This window comes from Alligator sinensis, unplaced genomic scaffold (assembly GCF_000455745.1).
Source record: "Alligator sinensis unplaced genomic scaffold, ASM45574v1 scaffold389_1, whole genome shotgun sequence".
In the NCBI taxonomy this organism is placed as follows: Eukaryota; Metazoa; Chordata; order Crocodylia; family Alligatoridae; genus Alligator; species Alligator sinensis.
Genome location: NW_005841951.1, coordinates 84,015 through 103,568, shown reverse-complemented (window position 1 = coordinate 103,568; position 19,554 = coordinate 84,015). Strand labels below are relative to the sequence as shown.

The window sequence follows — 19,554 nt, the reverse complement described above, 5'->3', positions numbered from 1 at the left end:
TCTATAATTGACCGAGTACAAAATTCTGGGGTATTTTTGGTGAAAATTGGGTATCAGGCCTTGGTTCAGGAACCAATTCCCCCATTTATAACGTTGTTGCTTATGAGAAAATTGGTTCCGAGTTCCGTTTCGACTTAAGACGCTGTTTTCAGGAACCAATTGTGTCATAAGTCTGAGGACAGCCTGTATAGAACTTTGCACTTGTCCTTATTGAACCTCATGAGATTTCTTTTGGTCCAGTCCTCCAGTTTGTCAGGGTCTCTCTGAATCCTAGCCCTACCCTCCAGCATATCTACTATGCCCCCTAGCTTGGTGTCATCTGCAAACATGCTGAGCGTGCACTTTATCCCATCTTGTAGGTCATTGATGAAAATATTGAACAAAACTCGCCTCAGGACCGACTCCTGGGGCACTACATTTGAAACTGGCTATCAACTAGACAAAGCCATTGACTACTACCCTGCAAGCCCAATGATCCAGCCATTTTTTTTTTTATTCACTTGGCAGTCCATTCATCCAACCGGTACTGTCACTGGTCTCCCCACATCTATAGAGCCAGTCATTTCATCATAGAAGGCAATCAGGTTGGTCAGGCATGACTTGCCCTTGGTGAATCCATGCCGACTCTTCCTAATCACCTTTTTCTCCAAGTGCTCAGAAACTGATTCTTTGAGGACCTGCTCTGATTTTTCCAGGAACTGAGGTGAGGCTGACCTGTCTGTAGCTCCCTAGATCCTACTTCTCCATTTCTTCAAGATGGGCACTATATTTGCCTTTTTCTAGTCATCTGGGACCTCTCCCAGCTTGCCACAAGTTTTCAAAGATGATGGCCAGTGGCTCTTCAATCACATCAGCTAACTCCTTCAGCATATTGTACACATCTAGCTTTTTAAATAGTCTCTAATCTGTTCTTATGCCACTGGCTGCTCACCTACTCTCCAAACTGTGCTGTAAGGTGCAGTAATCGGAGACCTGATCTTACCTATGAAGACTGAGGTGAAAGGCACTGAATACTTCAACCTTTTCTGCATCCTCTATCACTAGGTTGCCTGCCCTATTCAGTAAAGAACCTACACTTTCCCTGTTCCCCTGTTTCCCTGGTCTTCTGTGACATACTTGCTAATCTTCCTGCACATCGGGATGGTTTGTTCCTGCAGTCTCAGCAAGGTTTCTTTAACATACAACCAGCTCTCCTGGACTTCTCTCCCCCTCAGACTGGCCTTCCAGGGGATTATGCCCATGAGTTCCCTGAGAGAGTCTCAATCTGCTTTTATGAAGTCCAGGGTCCTTACACTGCTCTCCTTTCTTCCTTTCCTTGGGATCTTGAGCTCAGTCATCTTGTGGTTGAAGCTGCTCAAGTTGGCATCCACTACTACATTACCCACCAATTCTTCCCTGTTTGTGAGCAGCAGGTCAATAAGAGCATGGCCCCCTAGTTGGCCTCTCCAGCACTTGCACCAGGAAGTTGTCCCCAACAGTCTCCAAAACATCTTGGATTGCCTGTGCACTGCTGTATTGTCCTTCCAGCAGATGTCAGGGTGACTTATGAGAACCGTGGCCTGTGATCTGGAAACTTCTGCTAGGTGTTCTGAAGAAAGCCTTATCCACCACATCCTCCTTGTCTGGTGGTCTATAGCAGACATTCACCATGACATCACCCTTGTTGCTCTCCCCTCTGACCCTAACCCAGAGACTTTCAAGAGGCCTAGCTCCAGTTTCACACTAGAACTCTGAGCATCCTATATTTCTAATAGGTCTTTGAATAACCAGGCTTCATCTTAAACATAGTAAGATTCAAACTGAGTTGGTGATCTCCACTAAATGCTCTTCATTGTTGTGGGACACTCATAATAGTCTCTTTCAGGCCTGTGTCCTGGGTGTCATCTTTGGCTTGGCCCTTTTACTGTCCCTACTGAGTCAAGTCATTTCTAAATCTAAACCTGGCCTTATTTCTCTGTAGCCACAGGTCAGTCGAGATCTTATTTTAAATTTTGTCTACTTCAGCATCCTCTTCTCTAGCCTATACCTCTCAGGCCTGTTCAATATGCTCCTAGTAGCATTGCTCTATCTTGTCTTGTTCTGGCCACATCTCGCCCTCTCTTGATTTCCCCCCCCCCCCCCCACTAATTCGTGTCTAGGTAACTTTCGTGCCTTTACCTTTTTTAGACTCTTTGTGCCCTTGTTATATCTGCCACTAGACAGCTTCTGTGTTCAGCACCCATGGGGTTTCTTCTACACTGCACTTTATGCAGGGAAAGAACTTCCTGAAGCCACTATTTTTATTCTTTTTCAGATGTTACCGTTTAGACTCTCCTCTATTGTGACACCTCTCCAACATAGTTGGATGATCATAGCTGGGCAGGTGACAAGCTGTGGATATTCCCACCTTTACTCCTATTAAAGGCAGACAGCTTTGTTAACATCAATAATAGATGTATTTGGTAGCCATGTTGGTCTGAGACACAAAGAAATGCAAAACTCTAGATCTCTTGGTTCGGAGATAATACCTTTTATTATATCAACTAAGAAATCACAAAAAAATTATCTGTGTTTGCAAGCTTTCGTGCGCACACGCCCTTCTTCAGGCTGAGGACAAATCCAAGATTGGATTATGTTATGTGACAGTTCTTTACACGATTTGTTTGTGCGTTCTCTCTCTATTTCATACCTTTGTTTGACTTTAAATTGTACAGCCTTGAAGACCAGTGATTCTCTTCTATGTTGGTATGGTACCTAGTATATTTGAGCCTATGGGTACGGCAGTAATGCAAATAATTTATTAAAAGGATCCATTATGAAGTCTGTGAGTAAAGATCTTGCATAAATATGAGCTATGAATGTGCTGATGGAAGGTGAACTAAAAGCAGACCAAGGATTAAGACATGCATCTTAGCCTCCTCTTTCCCATAATTTGTTTGACTTAGAGGAGAAAACTCAAAAGCTTAGTTAAGTGTAGCTCATTCTAAAGCAACTAAAATAGTGGCATGAATAACAGAGATTCTTAATAATCTCAAAACAGTCCAAACTTTAGAAATAGTAGAGGGCTATATAACTAATGTAAATTTAACTGGTGGTTTTGAATCCTTCTTGGAAGCATGGTTTCCATTAAAATGGTATTTGGCTCAGACAGAAGCAAAACCACCTACTTAAATATGAATTTAAGAGGTTAAAAAAAAAAAAAAAAAAAGACTTACCTGATAGTTCATCTAAACATCACGGCTCCATTTAATAAACTGCTTCTAAAGGTTTCATGTGGTGTCATGCAGGTTTGAGGGAAAGGATGGGAAGCTGAGGATGGGGTGGCAGGAAGGAACAAGGAAACTGTTCTGTGTTCTCATTCACCAAACTGGGCATTCCTCTTTGGCTCCCACCCACAAGAGTTTAGATACCAGGGCTTCAACTGAAGTTGGTGAGGTGCTTATACCTCTAAAAATTGCCCTGAATTTTAGCAAAAAATTTCAGTCTCTTTACAAGAATTTAAACTGAATGGAGACTAAAATTTGAAGTGTGAACTGTTTCTTGTAAATTTTAATGTGTTGCACCCCATTTTTAAGATTACTTTTTTTTCTTTTCAAGTCTTTGCTGTTTGCCAATTTCAGCTTCTTTTCAGTTTCAGTTTTCAGCCCAGGACCCCTGGAGCCATCCCCAGAAATCTAGTGTCCTAGTTAGTAGTGTACTAATCTGTCCTTCACAATAGTATCAGAAATGTTCACATAGCCTCCTGTGTCAAATGCTGACTACATTATTGTATGTAGTGAAATGCAGCACAAACCACTTGTTTTCCTTTATTTGGGAGGAGGGAGAGGAGCTTGTATTTTGATGTAATTTTATACCAGGATTTGAAAATACTTTTCCTGAGTAGACCTGTGTAGGTCTTGAATCTTACCTTTTGTGGATGTAAATTTAGCATCTCTTAAAAGATTCTACATGAATATTTCAACAAATGTATCCTGAAAGCCATAGTGATGTATAGTGGAAGCATAGGATAGTGTGCGGCTACTCTAAATGTACAGTACAGATGCATTGTAATCAAAGTAAGAGAAATAAAGGAGCATCTTAGTAAATTTTTCAAGTTTGTATTTAAGAGACAATATGGCAAGAAGAAGAGAAGAAAATGTTCCAAAACTGAATTTGCTTCAAGCTTTTGAATTGCTCATTACTTGGCTATCTTCAGAAAAAGAGAATTGATCTTTCTTATCTAACATGCATTAGTGATAAAAGAGGGCAGCATTTTAATGTTCTAAACACAGGCCTACTTTCCCTCCTCCCCCTGCCCCCTCACCCACCTTCCTACTTTCATTTTCTCCTCTGTAGATCAAGTGAGTCAACACTTCATTTCTTAATTAGATCTTCTTGAGACAGTATCCTACTTGAGATGACAAGTAGCTCTTTGGTAGGAATTTCTACTCTAATGTTCCTCTTTGGTGGTTTACTTCTACCACTTAATCATTCTTTCCTGGTTGGCCTTTTCCATCACTCTGGTTTTCCCTTTGGCGAATTTTACCGGTAGCAAAGCTGATTAGTATTCTAGTGCTTCATTTTGCTTTTTATGCAAGCTCCTATAAGTCAGGAAGTGGGGACACACTGTAGATTGGGGAGGGAGAAGGGTATGGCATGTGAGGCAAAAGCATGCCTGTAGACTTTTTTGAAACAGTACTGAGAGGCAAGGGCAATTTGTGCCCAAAAACTTATTTAATATTCCAACTATACAGTTGGTCCAATATTTTTATTTATTTAAGTCGCCAAAAGATCCTTGTGTCTCATCTGTTTCCTGCACCAATATGGCTACAACATCACTTCAACCTCGGAACAATACCCTTTCACTCGGAACACAATGGGTGGAATATTTGGTTGATAATGGAGTTACTATTTTGTATATGTACGCTTTAGACCAGGGGTGTCAAACTCTCCCTGGGCCACATCCAGACCACTGGGGCACCTCCCAGGCTGGATGAGTGGGATCACAACAGCTGTGTGGGTCCAGTGGTGTTGGGGCAAGCAAGGACTGTATCCCTCACTCACTTCATCTGCTGTTGACAGCTTTGTATATCAGAGTGCAGGGGTCGTGGATTGTGTGGTGGGAGGCAGTGCCCTGTAGTCCCACTCACCAGCTTCTGGTATCCTGATGGGCCAAATGGAACGGACGGTTCTGTGGGATGGTTCCAGGCCACAAACTGTATGTTTGGCAACCCTTGCTTTTAGGCAGTTGTAATGAGTGCTAGATCAGAGAGCACAAAGACTGTTTTCAGTTAAAAGACTCTGTTGGTGCCACCTTGGGTATAAGGCTTCAGAATGCTAAAGCCAGTGAAGGTGTGTTATCTGTACTGACATCCCATCCAGTCTCTCCTCTGATCACATCTAGAGAGAGAGTAACACTTTAAGGTTTCTTTTTGTTAAATATAGCACTTAAACAACATGCTGTTTTACAGAGGAGTGAGGTCATAGTATAAATGTACTTGTATTGCCCTTAAACGACCAGTCTTTACTTCAATGGAATTAAGGGAAGGAGGGGGAGGAAAAACAAAAAAGGAGTTTTGACTGCTCACCATCTTTTTATGCAGACAACTACTTCACAGCAGTAAATTTTAAAAAATTACACTGATTATATGCTTTAAAATAACACATTTTGGGGAAGGATTGAGGGAAAGATAATCCAATTTTTGCAGGTTGACCTGTCGTATATGGAGTGTTTACACCTTGACTTGAAAAATAAAAAATAAAAGTGCAGATAGCTATTTTATTTGAATAATGGACTTGCCAATTAGCCATCAAGTGCTTCCATCTGTGAAATTGTTGATCAGATGGGTTAGCTGGGATGTTTCCAGATTAGGGCATTGTAAATGGCACTTGAAAACTGTCACTTTGATTATGAGGTTTCAAGCATTGCACTGCTTGATGCTATGGAACCTTTTTCCCTTGTATTATCATGTTTTTTAGAACACACTGATCCCATTTATAAAGTCTATGGCACCAAAGGAACTTGGGAGACCTGCCACTAATTTAAAGTTCTGTTTAATTAAGTGATCTAGCCAATGTAGGGTTTAAACATTTTTCTGGGATTCAGAGAGAGTTATTGATCTGGGAGGCAGAGGGTGAGGTTCACTGTAGATCCCTCCCAATTAGCAAATTAAATATAAGTTTCCTTTATGTTGTTCATTAGTATAAGTCAAGGCTGTCAAACCCATTGAGGCCTGAAGGACAAGTGAGTGACATTGGCCCAATCTGGCCCACAGACCAGACTCTCTCAGACCAGCCTCATGCACTTGATCCAGCACATGTGGCAGGTTTGGCTTGGGTGCCACATTCAGTGTGCCCCGTGGGCATAGTATTCCCTGCATTTGACATTCTGGTCCAGTCCAAGTCCTATAGGTACCACCACAGGCTAGATGGTAGGATTATGTGGGCCAAATCTTTGACATCTTTGATGTAATTTATTTTAAGTCTTTCTGCCTCTAGAAGGCCTCTGGGTTCTGGCTTACATATGGAGGTCTTAGCACAAATATAATTGAACACCTAGTAGGAAATATTTATTGATTTCATTGGATGTTCTGGGAATGTGGTAGGGTGGCTGTATCTTTAGTCAACACCACTGTATCTAAATTAATGCTCATCAACTCACGTCCTTTTAAAAGAATATAAATTAATTATTGTAATTTATAACCCATGGATAAGTTATTGCTGCTGCCTTCCCCATCCTGGCCCATATTTCTCATAACTTGAGTTATATTCTTCTCTGACCTTCCTTCTTTCCTTCCTTCCTTCCTTGCCCGCCCCTTTCTCTTCATTCCTTCTAAGAGATATTCTACGTATTGCAGCAGCCCCTTTCTCTTCATACCTGCTAAGAGATATTCTACGTATTGCAGCAGAGGATATGGATTGCAGCTAATGTAGGAGAGTCATGCATTAGTATTGTATTAATATTTTTATAGCCTCTTCCATCCAAATTCTTTTAAACTAGTAAAAATCAATATTGCTCATACCCCTTTAATGACAGAAACACAGAACTAGGGGTAAATGGCTTGCCCAGGATTGCACAGCAAGTCTGACACAATGACCACTGGAGCTTATATCCCCTGGGTTTTTTTTTTTTAATTTATTCTTTTATTTGTTTTTATTTTATAGTAAGACTCCCTAACTCAGGGGTGGGCAAAATGATGGATCTAGCCAGTAGCTGGGCTCAATTTCCCAGCAGCCTCTGCCCACATCACCTGTGGCCGGTTTCCATGGAGACCCCAGCCGTGATGGCAGGGTCAGGGTTTCCATGAAGACCAGCCCCACCAGTGGTGGCAGGGTGTGTGGTTGGGCAGGAAGCTGCTCCAGTCCGGGATCTTGTGGCAGTGACAGCATGGTCTGAAGCTGGAGCAGAGCCATGATCCACTGCTTGCACACCCCTTCAATTTTTTCACACTTGGGCAGGTTTAACTGACATGTGTGGTAATCTCTCTGAAAGAAATACCTGCCACACATGCTGCTATTAAATGTCTACAGTCCTTTATGCTAATTTTTATGGGAAACTTTGAGCCAAAATAAATCCCCAGGTTGTATGCTTCTGATCCATCTCAAGAGGTGAAACTGTGAGAAGTGGTGTATTGCAGCATACTATAATGTTTCACTTCCCTATGTTAGAAATAAATATTATCCATGAAAGAGAGTTTTAGCACAGTGGAGTGATCAAAAATGAAAATCTCTGTAGATGTGCACATTGAATAGGTTAGAACCCATCAGAACCAGCTAAGGAAGCATTTATTTTAATGTTATGAATTTTATTTCTTCCTTTTAGTTCTACTTTCTGAATTTCTCCTAAATTTGTCTTGCTCTGGGTATCACATCTTGGTATATCTTTCTTTTTTTCACGTTCCTTTTAGCAGAGCGTCTCTTTCCAAATCTTCCTAAAGCTGCATCTTTTTTGCAGTAACCTTAGAATCTGCTGATACATTGACTTTACTTTCTGTGTCCACCTGCAAATCCTTTAGAGTAGGGACACTGTACTTCATCTAGTACAAGGGCGTGATCCTTTTTGGTTAAATACTTTGTATTTTTTAATACAAATTCTTTAGCTGTACAGAACATGATTTGGTGGGTAGTTGACAAAATTCTATATCTAGAGAAGGGAAAAGTTAATTTCCAGAAGTTCTGGATAAATATATGATTATAGACCATGAATCTTCCCACTGAGGTTCTGATGCTTATCTTGGATAAATGAAATCCAAATTCCTTTATGCAGCAAGGAAGGTATGTAAAAGGCAGAAATACTGGAACTTTGTAAATTGCCACTATGAACTGGTAATTGGTTAGATGATTTGACTTCTTAAGTGGAACTTTAACTCCAGATTTTGCAATGTTTTGAGGATGAAAAAATACTGTATTTACCAGAATCCAAGACTACTTGGAACTTAAAAGCCATCTTCGACAATAATTAGTTTCTATACGTGGAAAATTATAGATTTGTTATAATTTTTCATTTATAGAATCTAACTATTGTGGGTGGGTCATCTTAAATTCATCCCTGTCCCCCCACTACTATGGTGGGAAAAGTTGGGGGGTAGGAAAAAAGTGAGGAGCCAAATCCTTGCCTTTCCTGCTTGCCCACCTCTACCCTTGCTGTCCCATGCCTGTGCCTGCCTCCCTGCAGCTTGCCCCCCATCCTCTCCTCTGCTGCCTTCCACATGCCTGTGCCTGCTGCTTATCCCTCTGTCCCCCCACCATGCCTGTTCCTGTTCTGCCCCACCACTCCTTTTGCCATGTGAGTTGCCGCCTGCCCCTGGCTGGTTCTTCTGAGATTTAGCTGCGGCTTTTTTCCCCACGGTGATTGGGGAGGGGGCAAGGGGGGAAGGAACCTCATGTTATATTTGAATAAATGTGGTAGGTTTCTTAAGACAATTACAGCATCGTTGAAGGGGTGAAGATGAAACAAAGTCTTAGCTATTTATGGCTTTAATGCCATCCTAATTTAATTGAATTGGTCAGCTTCAGTAGTGCTTCATCTACTGTCCTTTTCCTTTGAATGTATAATGACCACTTGAATTTTTATTTTGAACAAAATGAGAACTTGAAATGGCTTTGTTCAGGTGGTCATTTATTTCTATTTTTTTTTAAAGACACTTTAGTTTGTACCATACAATTTATGGTTTTGTATTTATTACAAATCTTGGGTAATATTAGTTTTTCACTACGGATATATATTTTTTTATTAGTGGACAATAAGGTTTCTGCTTATAAATCATTAGACTAATTAGTGTTCTGAGTGAGCATCTTTAAAATAAATTGTACTGAGATCAAATTTCAACATTAAGTTTGATCCCACAGGCATCAAGTCATTGCTTAATCTGATTGGACACTTGCATCCCCTAGTGTTCAGACTACAGTGAGAAGGTCATGAAACAGTAATTTAAAACTGACAAAGAATGAAAAGCATTCAAATAACTAAATTTTTCAGATGCTTTAAACATCAGTTCTCTTGGTGTAACCTTTTTGGCAACTTTAGGAGCCACAGTCCTCAGGAAACAGTACAAACGTTATTCTGATGATCATTTTAACATATATTCTAAAGAACAAGTTTGGCCATCAGCTGAGTAAGATGTCGTTAAACTATAAAGGTGTATGGGATGTGAATAAATGCTTATTTAAATGGGTACTCTATTGTCTTAAAACTGACTCTTGCACAAAGATGACGACAGAAACAAAGGATCTTTCCACAGACGGATTGTGGCCAGCAGCCTAAACCACGGATGCTCAGCCCTCAGCCCACATATCAGATCTGACCTGCAGCACAGTGTCATTCGGCCTACAGGGTTCCCCATAGGTCTGGAAATTTGGTGGTAGGGGACTGTTGATACTGCTTCCCTGCTGCCAAATTTCTAGATCTTTGGGGGTCTCGGGGCCAAATCTTGACATGAAGGGGTGGTGCTGCTAAGGTTCAATCCGTTCTTCTGGTCCATGGGACCAAAAAGTTCAGCACCACTGTTCTAACCCACTTACTTTGTTGGCAATTTCCATTTCTAGTCTTCTTTTATTGTAGCTGCGTCTACACGAGATGCTGGCTGCACAGTCGTTGCTGCACAGTTGTTTAGTACTTGTATAAACAAGTACTAAATGACTGTGCAGTAACCAGAGTTACTGCGCAGTAGTGTTGCCAGGTGACTTTTTTTTTTTTTTTCATGATGCTGATTGTGCAGTAGCACGTTACTACTGTGCAGTAGCCTCACGTCGCACTTCCTGCCACGTGATGCTACCTCACAGTAGTCGCAAGCTACTGCACAATCAGCATCTCGTGTAGACGTAGCCAATCTTTCCTCTTTTGACACTGCTGTAAGGTTTGACTTGATTATTTTGAATGTGCGGTTTCCTCACAGGAGCTTTTAATTTTTGTTAATCTTGATTAACTTTTGGGAAAATGTTAATAATATTCTTAAAAGTGTAGCTATACTGATAGAAGTATCCTATATAAGCTGAACTACCATCTTGAAACAGGTTAACCGTCACATCTGGACAGATTTTTGCACAATATTTCTGCAGTGTAAGCCGCGCTGGTGGTGTGCATCAGCTTGCCCTGCCCACCTGCTCCTGTTTGCGTTCTTCAAAACCAGAAGTGTGCTGGTGAGCCACCGCAGGGTCATCCCTAGTGGCGTCTCAAGCACACTGGAGACTGCAGACCCAAGAATGCCTACAGAGGGGTGAAGCGTGTTAGGACACGTTGCCACTATGCTGCAGAAAATAATTTTGCCTTCTCCCTCCCTCTCCTCCCACCCCCAATAATCTTGCTGTACTAGATGGCTGGTGCATGGCACCATTTATTCCTAAAGCTTCCAAAATTAGTATTTTACATAAGTTTCATTTTGATGTACAGGTTCATGTGGATTAATCAAATGCCTTTTTGCAAAGGAATTGACAGTTTGGTGGAAATCCATTTTGAACTACTGGATTTTCTTACATGTTTTTTTCTTATAACAAGTTTTACAGTTTCCTAATATTCAGTGTTCCAGTTGGAAGGTCAATATACTTTAAAGGGTATGTTGTATTTTTTCCCCCGATGTATAGGCCAATGAGATACTATATTATAAATATAGTGTGTCTGTTGAAACTTAGCTGGTCATACAGTTATATAATATGTGCTTTTATTTATAAGCATTGGAAATATGGACCTAAATCTGTACATGGTTTTGGCACAGCTCTAACTTCTACAAGTGGACTTACTGATGATTAAGTATTTGCAAAATAAAAATTCTAAACAACTGATCATATTATTATTCAGCATGCTGGTTTCAACTTCTGAAATTTGCTTTTCCTTAAAGTCTTCTGCTGCTTAATTCGATGTTCATCCATAGATGCACCACTACAGTGAGAAGGCTATATTTAATTTGTTTATAGTTTCTTTGTATTGGGGTATTGTAATATGACTTGAACTGCTGAAATCTGGTAGTAAGCTGTACCCATGTTACTGGCTAAATGTTCATTTTTAATTTGGGTGTACGCTAACACCTTTTTTGTCAAATAATAGCAAAAACTGTTTTCTTAAAGTTAAGCCTACTTGGATTTTTCTTTATTTTTAATTATAGGAATTTAATATGGAAACAAGGTCACTACAGTAAAGAAGTCTTAGGGTTTTCTGTCAGTTAATCATCAGATTTTAATATGCCCTAACAGAAGCAAAGGGATTTTTAAAGGGGTGCAATTGCACTTTTATATGATTCTATTTTTAAAAACATGCAGTTATATACAACACATGTACCATCATTAGTTTCTCCTGTCTGTATATCTTTTTTACACTATGCTTCTTCAGAATGTAATAATCTACAGTGCTCTTTCAATCTCTGTTTCTGAACCTGTCTTTTGATTTACATCTAGGAAAAAGAATAGTTCCAAATCCATTTAACATATTCACTGTTCCAGCAGTAGTTTTAATATATAAAACAGAATAATTCTTCTTCTGCAATAGTTGGTATTTAATTTGTATCCTAGAAATTTTTCTCTCCTGCATAATAAACATATAGTGAATGTTGTCTAGAGGATTTCTTTGCAGGAGGAGGAGGAGGAGTAAGAAACGACACTTTTTCACACTCGAAAGTAACACAAGTTTTAAATTAATCTCTCTCAATTGTCTTTAGGTGTAACAGCTGAAATTATGTACTCAAAGGGTTAAGTCGGCATGAAAGAATTCATTTCCACTTTAATGACCTAGCCTTGCTGGGTTAGGACGATGGGGAACATGCTTCTGACTTGTACTCCTATTGCCAATTAACACCTCCTATAACAGGTTGCCTCAGCTAGTCATTGAAGCAGAGGCAGTAGAAATAGTTTACATGCAGCTTGTTTTTCACACTAGTTGTTTAATACTCACAAAATTAAAGTATTAAAAGGTTCTTTCTTACCTTGCTGGGAGAGAAATAAACACTATAGTGAGTATATGTGCTTATCCTTGTCTAGTGTTTTGTATTTTAAGTGGTACCAATTTTAAGAATTGGTGGTGATGGTTACATCAGATTTTTATATTTTTGTATTAAAATTAAGGGGTCCAATAAAGACAGAATTTGTTTTACATCAGTATCTTAGCTCATTGCATTTTTTCCACAGCTGCCCCTGTTTGTGAAATCCAGTTTCTTTGCTGAGAAAGCTAGGCTGGTAGACTTTTTTTTTTTTTTTTAAATAAAAAAGCCTTTGTTCAGTTAATGTGACAACAGAGCAGTATTTAAGTTTGATTTAAACAATAGAAAGTGTCGCAATTTGTGAAATATTTCACTTTCACAGTTGCTATCATAATTAATCTTGAATCCACTTTTGTACTTATTTAAATATATGTAAAATAAATAGTACAAATGAAGAGCAGTGCTCTAAAATGACACTTTAGTTCACATTTAATCAGCAGGTATTTTAATAACACAATAAAATTGGCTAAATAATTGATACCAGTTCACACTAAGATAAAGGTGGAGTAATATACCTAAAAGTGTTAACAAATTTGCTAAAAGGCCTGAGTAGATAACACTTTAAGGCGTTAGTTTCTATGCTGTTATAATGGCAAATGCCTTTAACACTTAGTCAACAAGGGCTGCCCAAGTAAAAGTCACAGTTTATACAGGACCGTGTTTTAACCCTCTGAAAGAAAAATATTATCTCTTGTATAATTTAACCTTGGAATTCAGTTTATGAACAGATGATTAGAATATATGATCCTTGCTCCTTAGAACGTTATTGAAAGGGTGATAATTTTATTTCACTAAAATAAATGAGAAGAAAAATGCTTCTTTATGGTATACAATTTTAAATATAAACCTGACTTTGCTAATAACTGGTGCCATTTTATTGTGGGGTGGGGGGCGGGAGAAGAAGAAGAAACCAGGTCATGCTTCTGTGAGAGATGACTGGCCTGCAGGCAGGTCATTCTCTGACTAACACTTAGATGATTTAGAAGTAGAAGCTTCTAGTCCCTTTTTTTTTCCAGAGAGTTTGAGATTAGGATTGGGGGGAGAGTGGTGCTTTGCTTTCCATATGTATTGGCTGTTAATTTTTAGAACAGAGTTCTTCATTGTGGTCTCATAATTATTGTATTTCCTTGTTAATATATAAAGGAATGAATTAAAGGATTATTCAAATTTTATTTTGCAATGTCTTCATCCCATTCATCCTTCAGTTCTCGAATTAATAAAAATAAGAAAAGGCAAGTTTTTTTTTTTTTTAATGTGAAATTAAATAAATTTATTGTAGGGTGTTGGTGACAAGAGGAGGGGTTGGCAACCCACAAACAAGGGAACAAAGCAAAAAGTAGTAGCTCCCTCTAGACCCCCTTTCTTTCCTCAGTTCATCTTTAATTTTGCTGGAGATGTGTATTATAAAACTAACTGTAGCAGTTACAAGTACATTTTCCCCTTTATTAAAGCTAGTGAGGTTTTCCATTGGTAGACAACTTATTTCAAATACGACGCTTAACTTTTACATCCTGTCTGCTCCCTTATAAATCATAAAAAGGGTAGGTTGTCTTATTTTGAAACATGCGGTGGGAATGGGACAAAGCACACAATTTAAATTTGTATTGTAGTTCTATCTACTTGAGTGAATATGCTAGTGTAGTGGCCATATCTCTAGATCGAAGGAATTTGACTTCATATCTTCCTCTTTACTATCTGGAAGAATTTTGCACAAAGGGAACTGTGTTCCTTCAGATTCTGGTTGTGAAGCATTCATTTAAAAATAGAGTTCTGTTTAAAGTTAAAACTTAACAGGAAAGTATAAAATAATGGAATCCCTGTTTCCCTATAAAAAGTGAAAATGCACACCCCTATTTGTTTTCTATGCAGGGCATCTTTTAAGGAAAAGTGCAGAATAAACTGAAATTGTCATTAAATACAATGACATGATGCTAATGCTTCTGTATAAACTGGCCTTCTTATGTGAGACTTGGGGAAGGGTGACTTGCTTTTAGCATATCAGACAGTTGTTAAGTATATTATTTGAAGCTTATTTTAAACTGCTCTTCAGAAGGGATGGATGTTTTAGTATGTAAATTAAGTAAACACATTTCACAAAGCGACTGGTAGCAGGGGTACAGGGGGGATACGTGTCCCGTCCCCCCCCCCCCCCCCCCCGAGATTGGCTACCGACTCGGCACTGCTCAGGACGGGGCAGTTTTCTTGCTGTGTGGGCCAGCAGCATGTTTGGGGGGAAGGGCTGACACTAAACTGCAGCACAGAAGTATAGGAGTGGATATGGGGCTTTTGGCCTGCCCCCAGGCCCACCTACAAATTGTGCCCCCCTGCAGACTCAGGAGGCACCAGTCACCCCCACCACATTTGTTGAATAAAGTATGTGGTAAGTTAAAGAACTATTATAATTTATAGAAATAAAAATGGGCAGCTGAGATAAATGTGGAAGTCTTCACAAAAAGAACCCCTTTTGACTGGGAGTGAAATAAAATGGGAGGCTGATTTAAAAATATCAAGAGTGGAAACTGAGTCCGAAAGAGGTAAGACAGGACTTCATGGAGTGAGGAAGAGTAGTTTGTAATCCTCTGGTATCTTGTTTAAAACCAGTGAAATGGTATCATTATGTGGCTGTTTTCAGAAGTCGTGAAGCTGGAAAGGTGAATTAGTTGGAAAGGAAAGACTTAGTATTCAACTCATTAGACTTCTCTTGCACTTTGATTAAGTGCTCATTCAGCTGTCAGAAAGATGATGCTTGCAGTTGCTATACCATAAGCTTGACTTCCCTTATTGCAGTAGTTGAATAAGTAATTAATTAAAAAAAGTCATGCCTGGTAGACAGAGGAATGATGTGCTGTAAACAGCATGGTTTTAAGCATAAATGATGCAAGACCCAGTGATATAATTAAAAACACTAGTGGATGGAAGGCAAGTGGATGTTATACATGCTTATGCCTAGTGGAGCATTTATATATAGATCCTCATTAATTTCTTCTCCCAAAATTAATCCATATTAAATTAATCTGAACATTTTTGGCTGGTTGAAGACCTTCAGATATGTAGTAGTAATATGTGGTGATTCTGTCATATAATGCACCACAGGAATTAGTGTTAGGTCCATTCTTACTGTCTTTTAATGATCCAGAAAAGGGAATAAAATTCATGTTGGTATAATTCACAAAATTCTAAACTGTGAGGATTTGTGAACACCGCCGATAACAAAACTAATGCAAAGTGTAGAGATCGGAACCGAAGTAGAAAAGAATGTGATTTTAATGTTGGGGCAGAAAGAGTGAAAGAGGTACTACATAGAATTATACCAATAAGTCTCTTACAATATTTAAAGATTTTTAGTGCACAGCAAGTTAGACATGAGTTTTTTGCAACGAAATATAATGGCAAAAAAAAGCCAAAACAGACTTGCACTACATTCATGGGGACCTCCTATGACAGAGCAAAGCTGTAAAAGTCCTTTACTGTGCAGTTCTGATGTAATCACACTAAATTGGAGAGTTGTCATTGAAGAGCAATGAAGACATTAAGAGTGTGGCAGGCTGAATTCCCCTCTTTCCATCCAGTTTAGGAAAGCATCCATGTTTGAGACAGTACCTAAGCATGTGCTTAATTGCCTTGGGAATCTGGGCATTCCTAGGGAAGTACTAAGTGTCAGAAATGTGCTATCTGGCCATGGAGTAACTAAGTGAGTACATAAATCTGCACTTTTTTGAAAGAATGTCATTTAGGTTTGTTCATGGACTCTTTAGGATAGTCTTAGAGTAAGGTAGGGAAGGTGTCATTAAGGAACTAATAGGATGTAATTGAGATATGGCAAAATATACCTCAGATGTATCTAAGAAATTTTCCTTAAAGCGAGATGTCTTAAGGTGTGTATAGTACCTTAGGGTTTATGTCAGAGGGACTGGGAAAATGGAGATGATGTTCAAGTGACAAAGAAAGTAAGAGAACCAGGGGGACTTTGGCAGGGATGACATATATAGTTCTGTTTTGGTCATATTGTGCTGTGTTTATTCACATGATGCCACATGAATCTTTTCCCCTCAGAATCAGCCTTCCAAAATTGGGGTTTCTCTCTTAAGGGGGTGGACTGATTTTTATTTTTTTTTTCTCTTCACTAGAAGAGAAGAAGGGGCAGTAGGCAGTGATGAGAGTACAGCGTCTTCTCGCTTCAAGATGGCTGCCATTTTTCTATGACCCTGTAAGCCCCAAGGGGCAGAGTCTAATGTTAACCCTCTCACAGCCTAAGCATGATAGCTTATGCCTAAAGGGGCAAATGAGCTGCTGCGTGCAGTCTGTAGTATCTTGATGAGGCTTGTGGGTGGCAACAGCACTTCATTGTTTACAGGAGCTTATGTAAAAAACTATTTACAGTAAAGAAATAGCAATCCTGCTACTGCCCTAGCAAGGGGCCTAGCCTTATGTCAGGTAGATTAAGTCCTTCTGGAAACATAGGTCTCATACAGATATTCAGTTTCTCTTGGGAGAGTCACTGTTCTCCCAGGAGAAGCCACGAGCATACAGATGTTGAGAATTTTTCTCTCAGGATAAAAATGGCTGCTCCAGAAGAAAAATAATCTAGTAACAACTTTGGTGAAATCACTCCCAGGAGAGTTTCTCCTGGAACAGAGACTGTCTATACATACCATGACTTCTCAGGAGAGAGCATAGTCCTCTAGTCTCTCCTTCTTCCCCACACCCCGCAGGGAGACGGTGTGTTGCATGTTGGACTGGTGCTCAGGAACACACCCTTTGGAAAAATCTTTTTTTTTTTTTCCCCCCCTACATTCTGCCTTCCAAAAAAAGGTGCATTTATTTGGAAGTGTCTGATATGTAAAAAAAAAAATGTAGTATTGGGAGAAAAACAACTCTAGATTGATTGCAGAAACACTGAAGGTGTATTAGTGAATCATAAATCTAAGGATGATAGTTTAAACTATATGAGTTGAGATCCTCACCTACAGACTACAAAGAGGAAAAGAGTTGGAAGTTTGAGGTGAAGGAAGAGCAAATTGAAAGGATATGGTCAACAATATCAAAAGCAGTCTGGAAGGCGAGGGAGTTTGAGAGCTTTAGGAGAGAGTTGTAGTCTGCTACTTGACTGGAAAGGTGGGAGAACTGAAGCAGCAGCATATTAATGTGTCTTGGAGAAAGTCACCAGAATTAGACTATTTGGCCAAGAAAATGTAGTTTTTTGTGTTATGTATGTACCATGCTATTGCTGGGGAGGGTGTGGGGGAGAGAGAAAGCGTGTCTGTGTGCAAGATAAAAGCAGATAAATACTTATCCAAATGTAAAGAAACGGTGATGTAAATGCTTGTTATCACTTACTTCACTTTATACCTAATAAATTGGTTAATGGGTCTCGTTTGGATTTATATGGGAGTTCTGTTGTTCCAAATTCTTCTACATTGTATAGTAGATCAGGAGTTACTTTACCTCTCTAGTATTTGGCTGATTAATTTATGTATAGTCATGCAGATTGCTTACGTGTGTCTTCCAGAGTGTACCTACACAGAGATATGTATCAGTCTTCCAATTTCTTGTTGAGGATTGGGATTTCCCTTTGGAGTTCAGAAAAGAATTATTTTGGGGGTTATTCCACATTTGCATAGCACCGGAAAGGACAGAATTTGGGCCACTGTCTCTCCTTTTTGCTGTGAATGCATTGCAGACCCTGCATATATGAAGTAGCGTGAACATAATGTTGCTTGGCTGGTGGATGGGATAGATTGAGGTATGATTATTTAGAGAAGGACATTTTGTTCTTTACTTCCCAAGAAGAGTATAGTTTTACCTCTTAAATTTCTTGCTCTGCTTTTTTTTTCCTGTTTCAGCAGTATACAATACTGCCTCAGCTAATAATTCACACCTGGGACAATTGTGCTAATTTTCAAATAACTATTCATAAGGCAAAGAGCAAAGTATTTTGTTCACAGCTTTTTCACCTAGGGATTGGAGGTCCATTTTTCTCTCACTGTACCAGTGTATCTGCAAAGTGCTCCTGTAGCCCTTTATCTGCAAGTCTTCTTTAGTTGAAAATCACCGAAGCAAAAGGGAAATTGCTGTTTGTGTTGGTGCCAGTTAATCATGCTAGCCCAGCAGCATTTACATTCACACCACTGTAAGAAATGCACAGTTAATTGGAGAACTGGCCATAGTTTACAGCTGAGGAAGGTTAGCTTAGCTGCAAGACTTAACTCTGACTAATGGAAACTTATCTGACTCGTAGCCTAACAGGTGTGCGCTCTGCAGTATTGGTTATTTTATTTGACTGATTCTGTCTAGCTAATTTAGATTATTGAGCATTGATTTTGACTAGATAGACTAGATAATTTCCACTGGATGATGATTGGTTTGTGTGGAAAATTGTTATATGGAAATGATACTTCATTGTAAGTTCTGCAACCCATGGATTCACTGCATATAGCAGCATGTTTATGCCCACATTATTTTTAAAGTTTTACATTATTTTGCAAAATACAACAAATAATTGGAAAATGAGGCATAATAAATATGGAGGGAAAAGTCCTTAATTTATTCTCTTTCATAGGGGCCACCTACGGATGCTCCTGCCGTGGACACAGCAGAACAGGTTTATATATCTTCCCTCGCACTGCTGAAAGTAAGTAGTTGTACACATTTATTGTAAATGGCACTGTGGCTACAACAGGGCATTACATCTGTGATCATCCAAAAAGTGAAGTTGTTGTTTAAGGTCAGTGGAGCTGACTACTTAGTTTTTGATAAGATTATGTTGTTGTTTTTTTAATTAAATCTATTCTTCAGTCTTATTTAAGTACTTCACTTATTTAAATGGTTTATGATTTTTTTGTATTTATAATTCTTAGCACATTTACAGTGCATTATATTCTCAAATCACATTATGAGCTGTCAACTAATGAAAAAAATAAAACTAAGACTTGCAATAGAAGCAGAAAAAAAAATTCCCAGGCAAACCTGTAAACTACATCTATGTTATAACTTTGGTCTCATTTCCAGATGTTGAAACATGGCCGTGCTGGTGTCCCTATGGAAGTTATGGGTCTGATGCTTGGAGAATTTGTTGATGATTATACTGTGAGAGTGATTGATGTGTTTGCTATGCCACAGTCAGGAACGGTGA

At 39.1% G+C, this 19,554-nt stretch overlaps 1 protein-coding gene across 4 annotated transcripts in view; it reads left to right on the top strand.

Moving 5' to 3' along the window:
- The window catches only part of PSMD14 (proteasome 26S subunit, non-ATPase 14), a 68,996-nt gene that overhangs the window by 18,932 nt on the left and 30,510 nt on the right, over positions 1–19,554 (top strand). For all 4 annotated transcript variants that reach the window (XM_025199951.1, XM_006020334.3, XM_025199949.1 and 1 more), the window contains 2 exons: positions 18,982–19,053; positions 19,431–19,550. In XM_025199951.1, the coding sequence (XP_025055736.1) occupies positions 18,982–19,053; positions 19,431–19,550 (192 nt within the window). The remainder of the gene's footprint in view (positions 1–18,981; positions 19,054–19,430; positions 19,551–19,554) is intronic.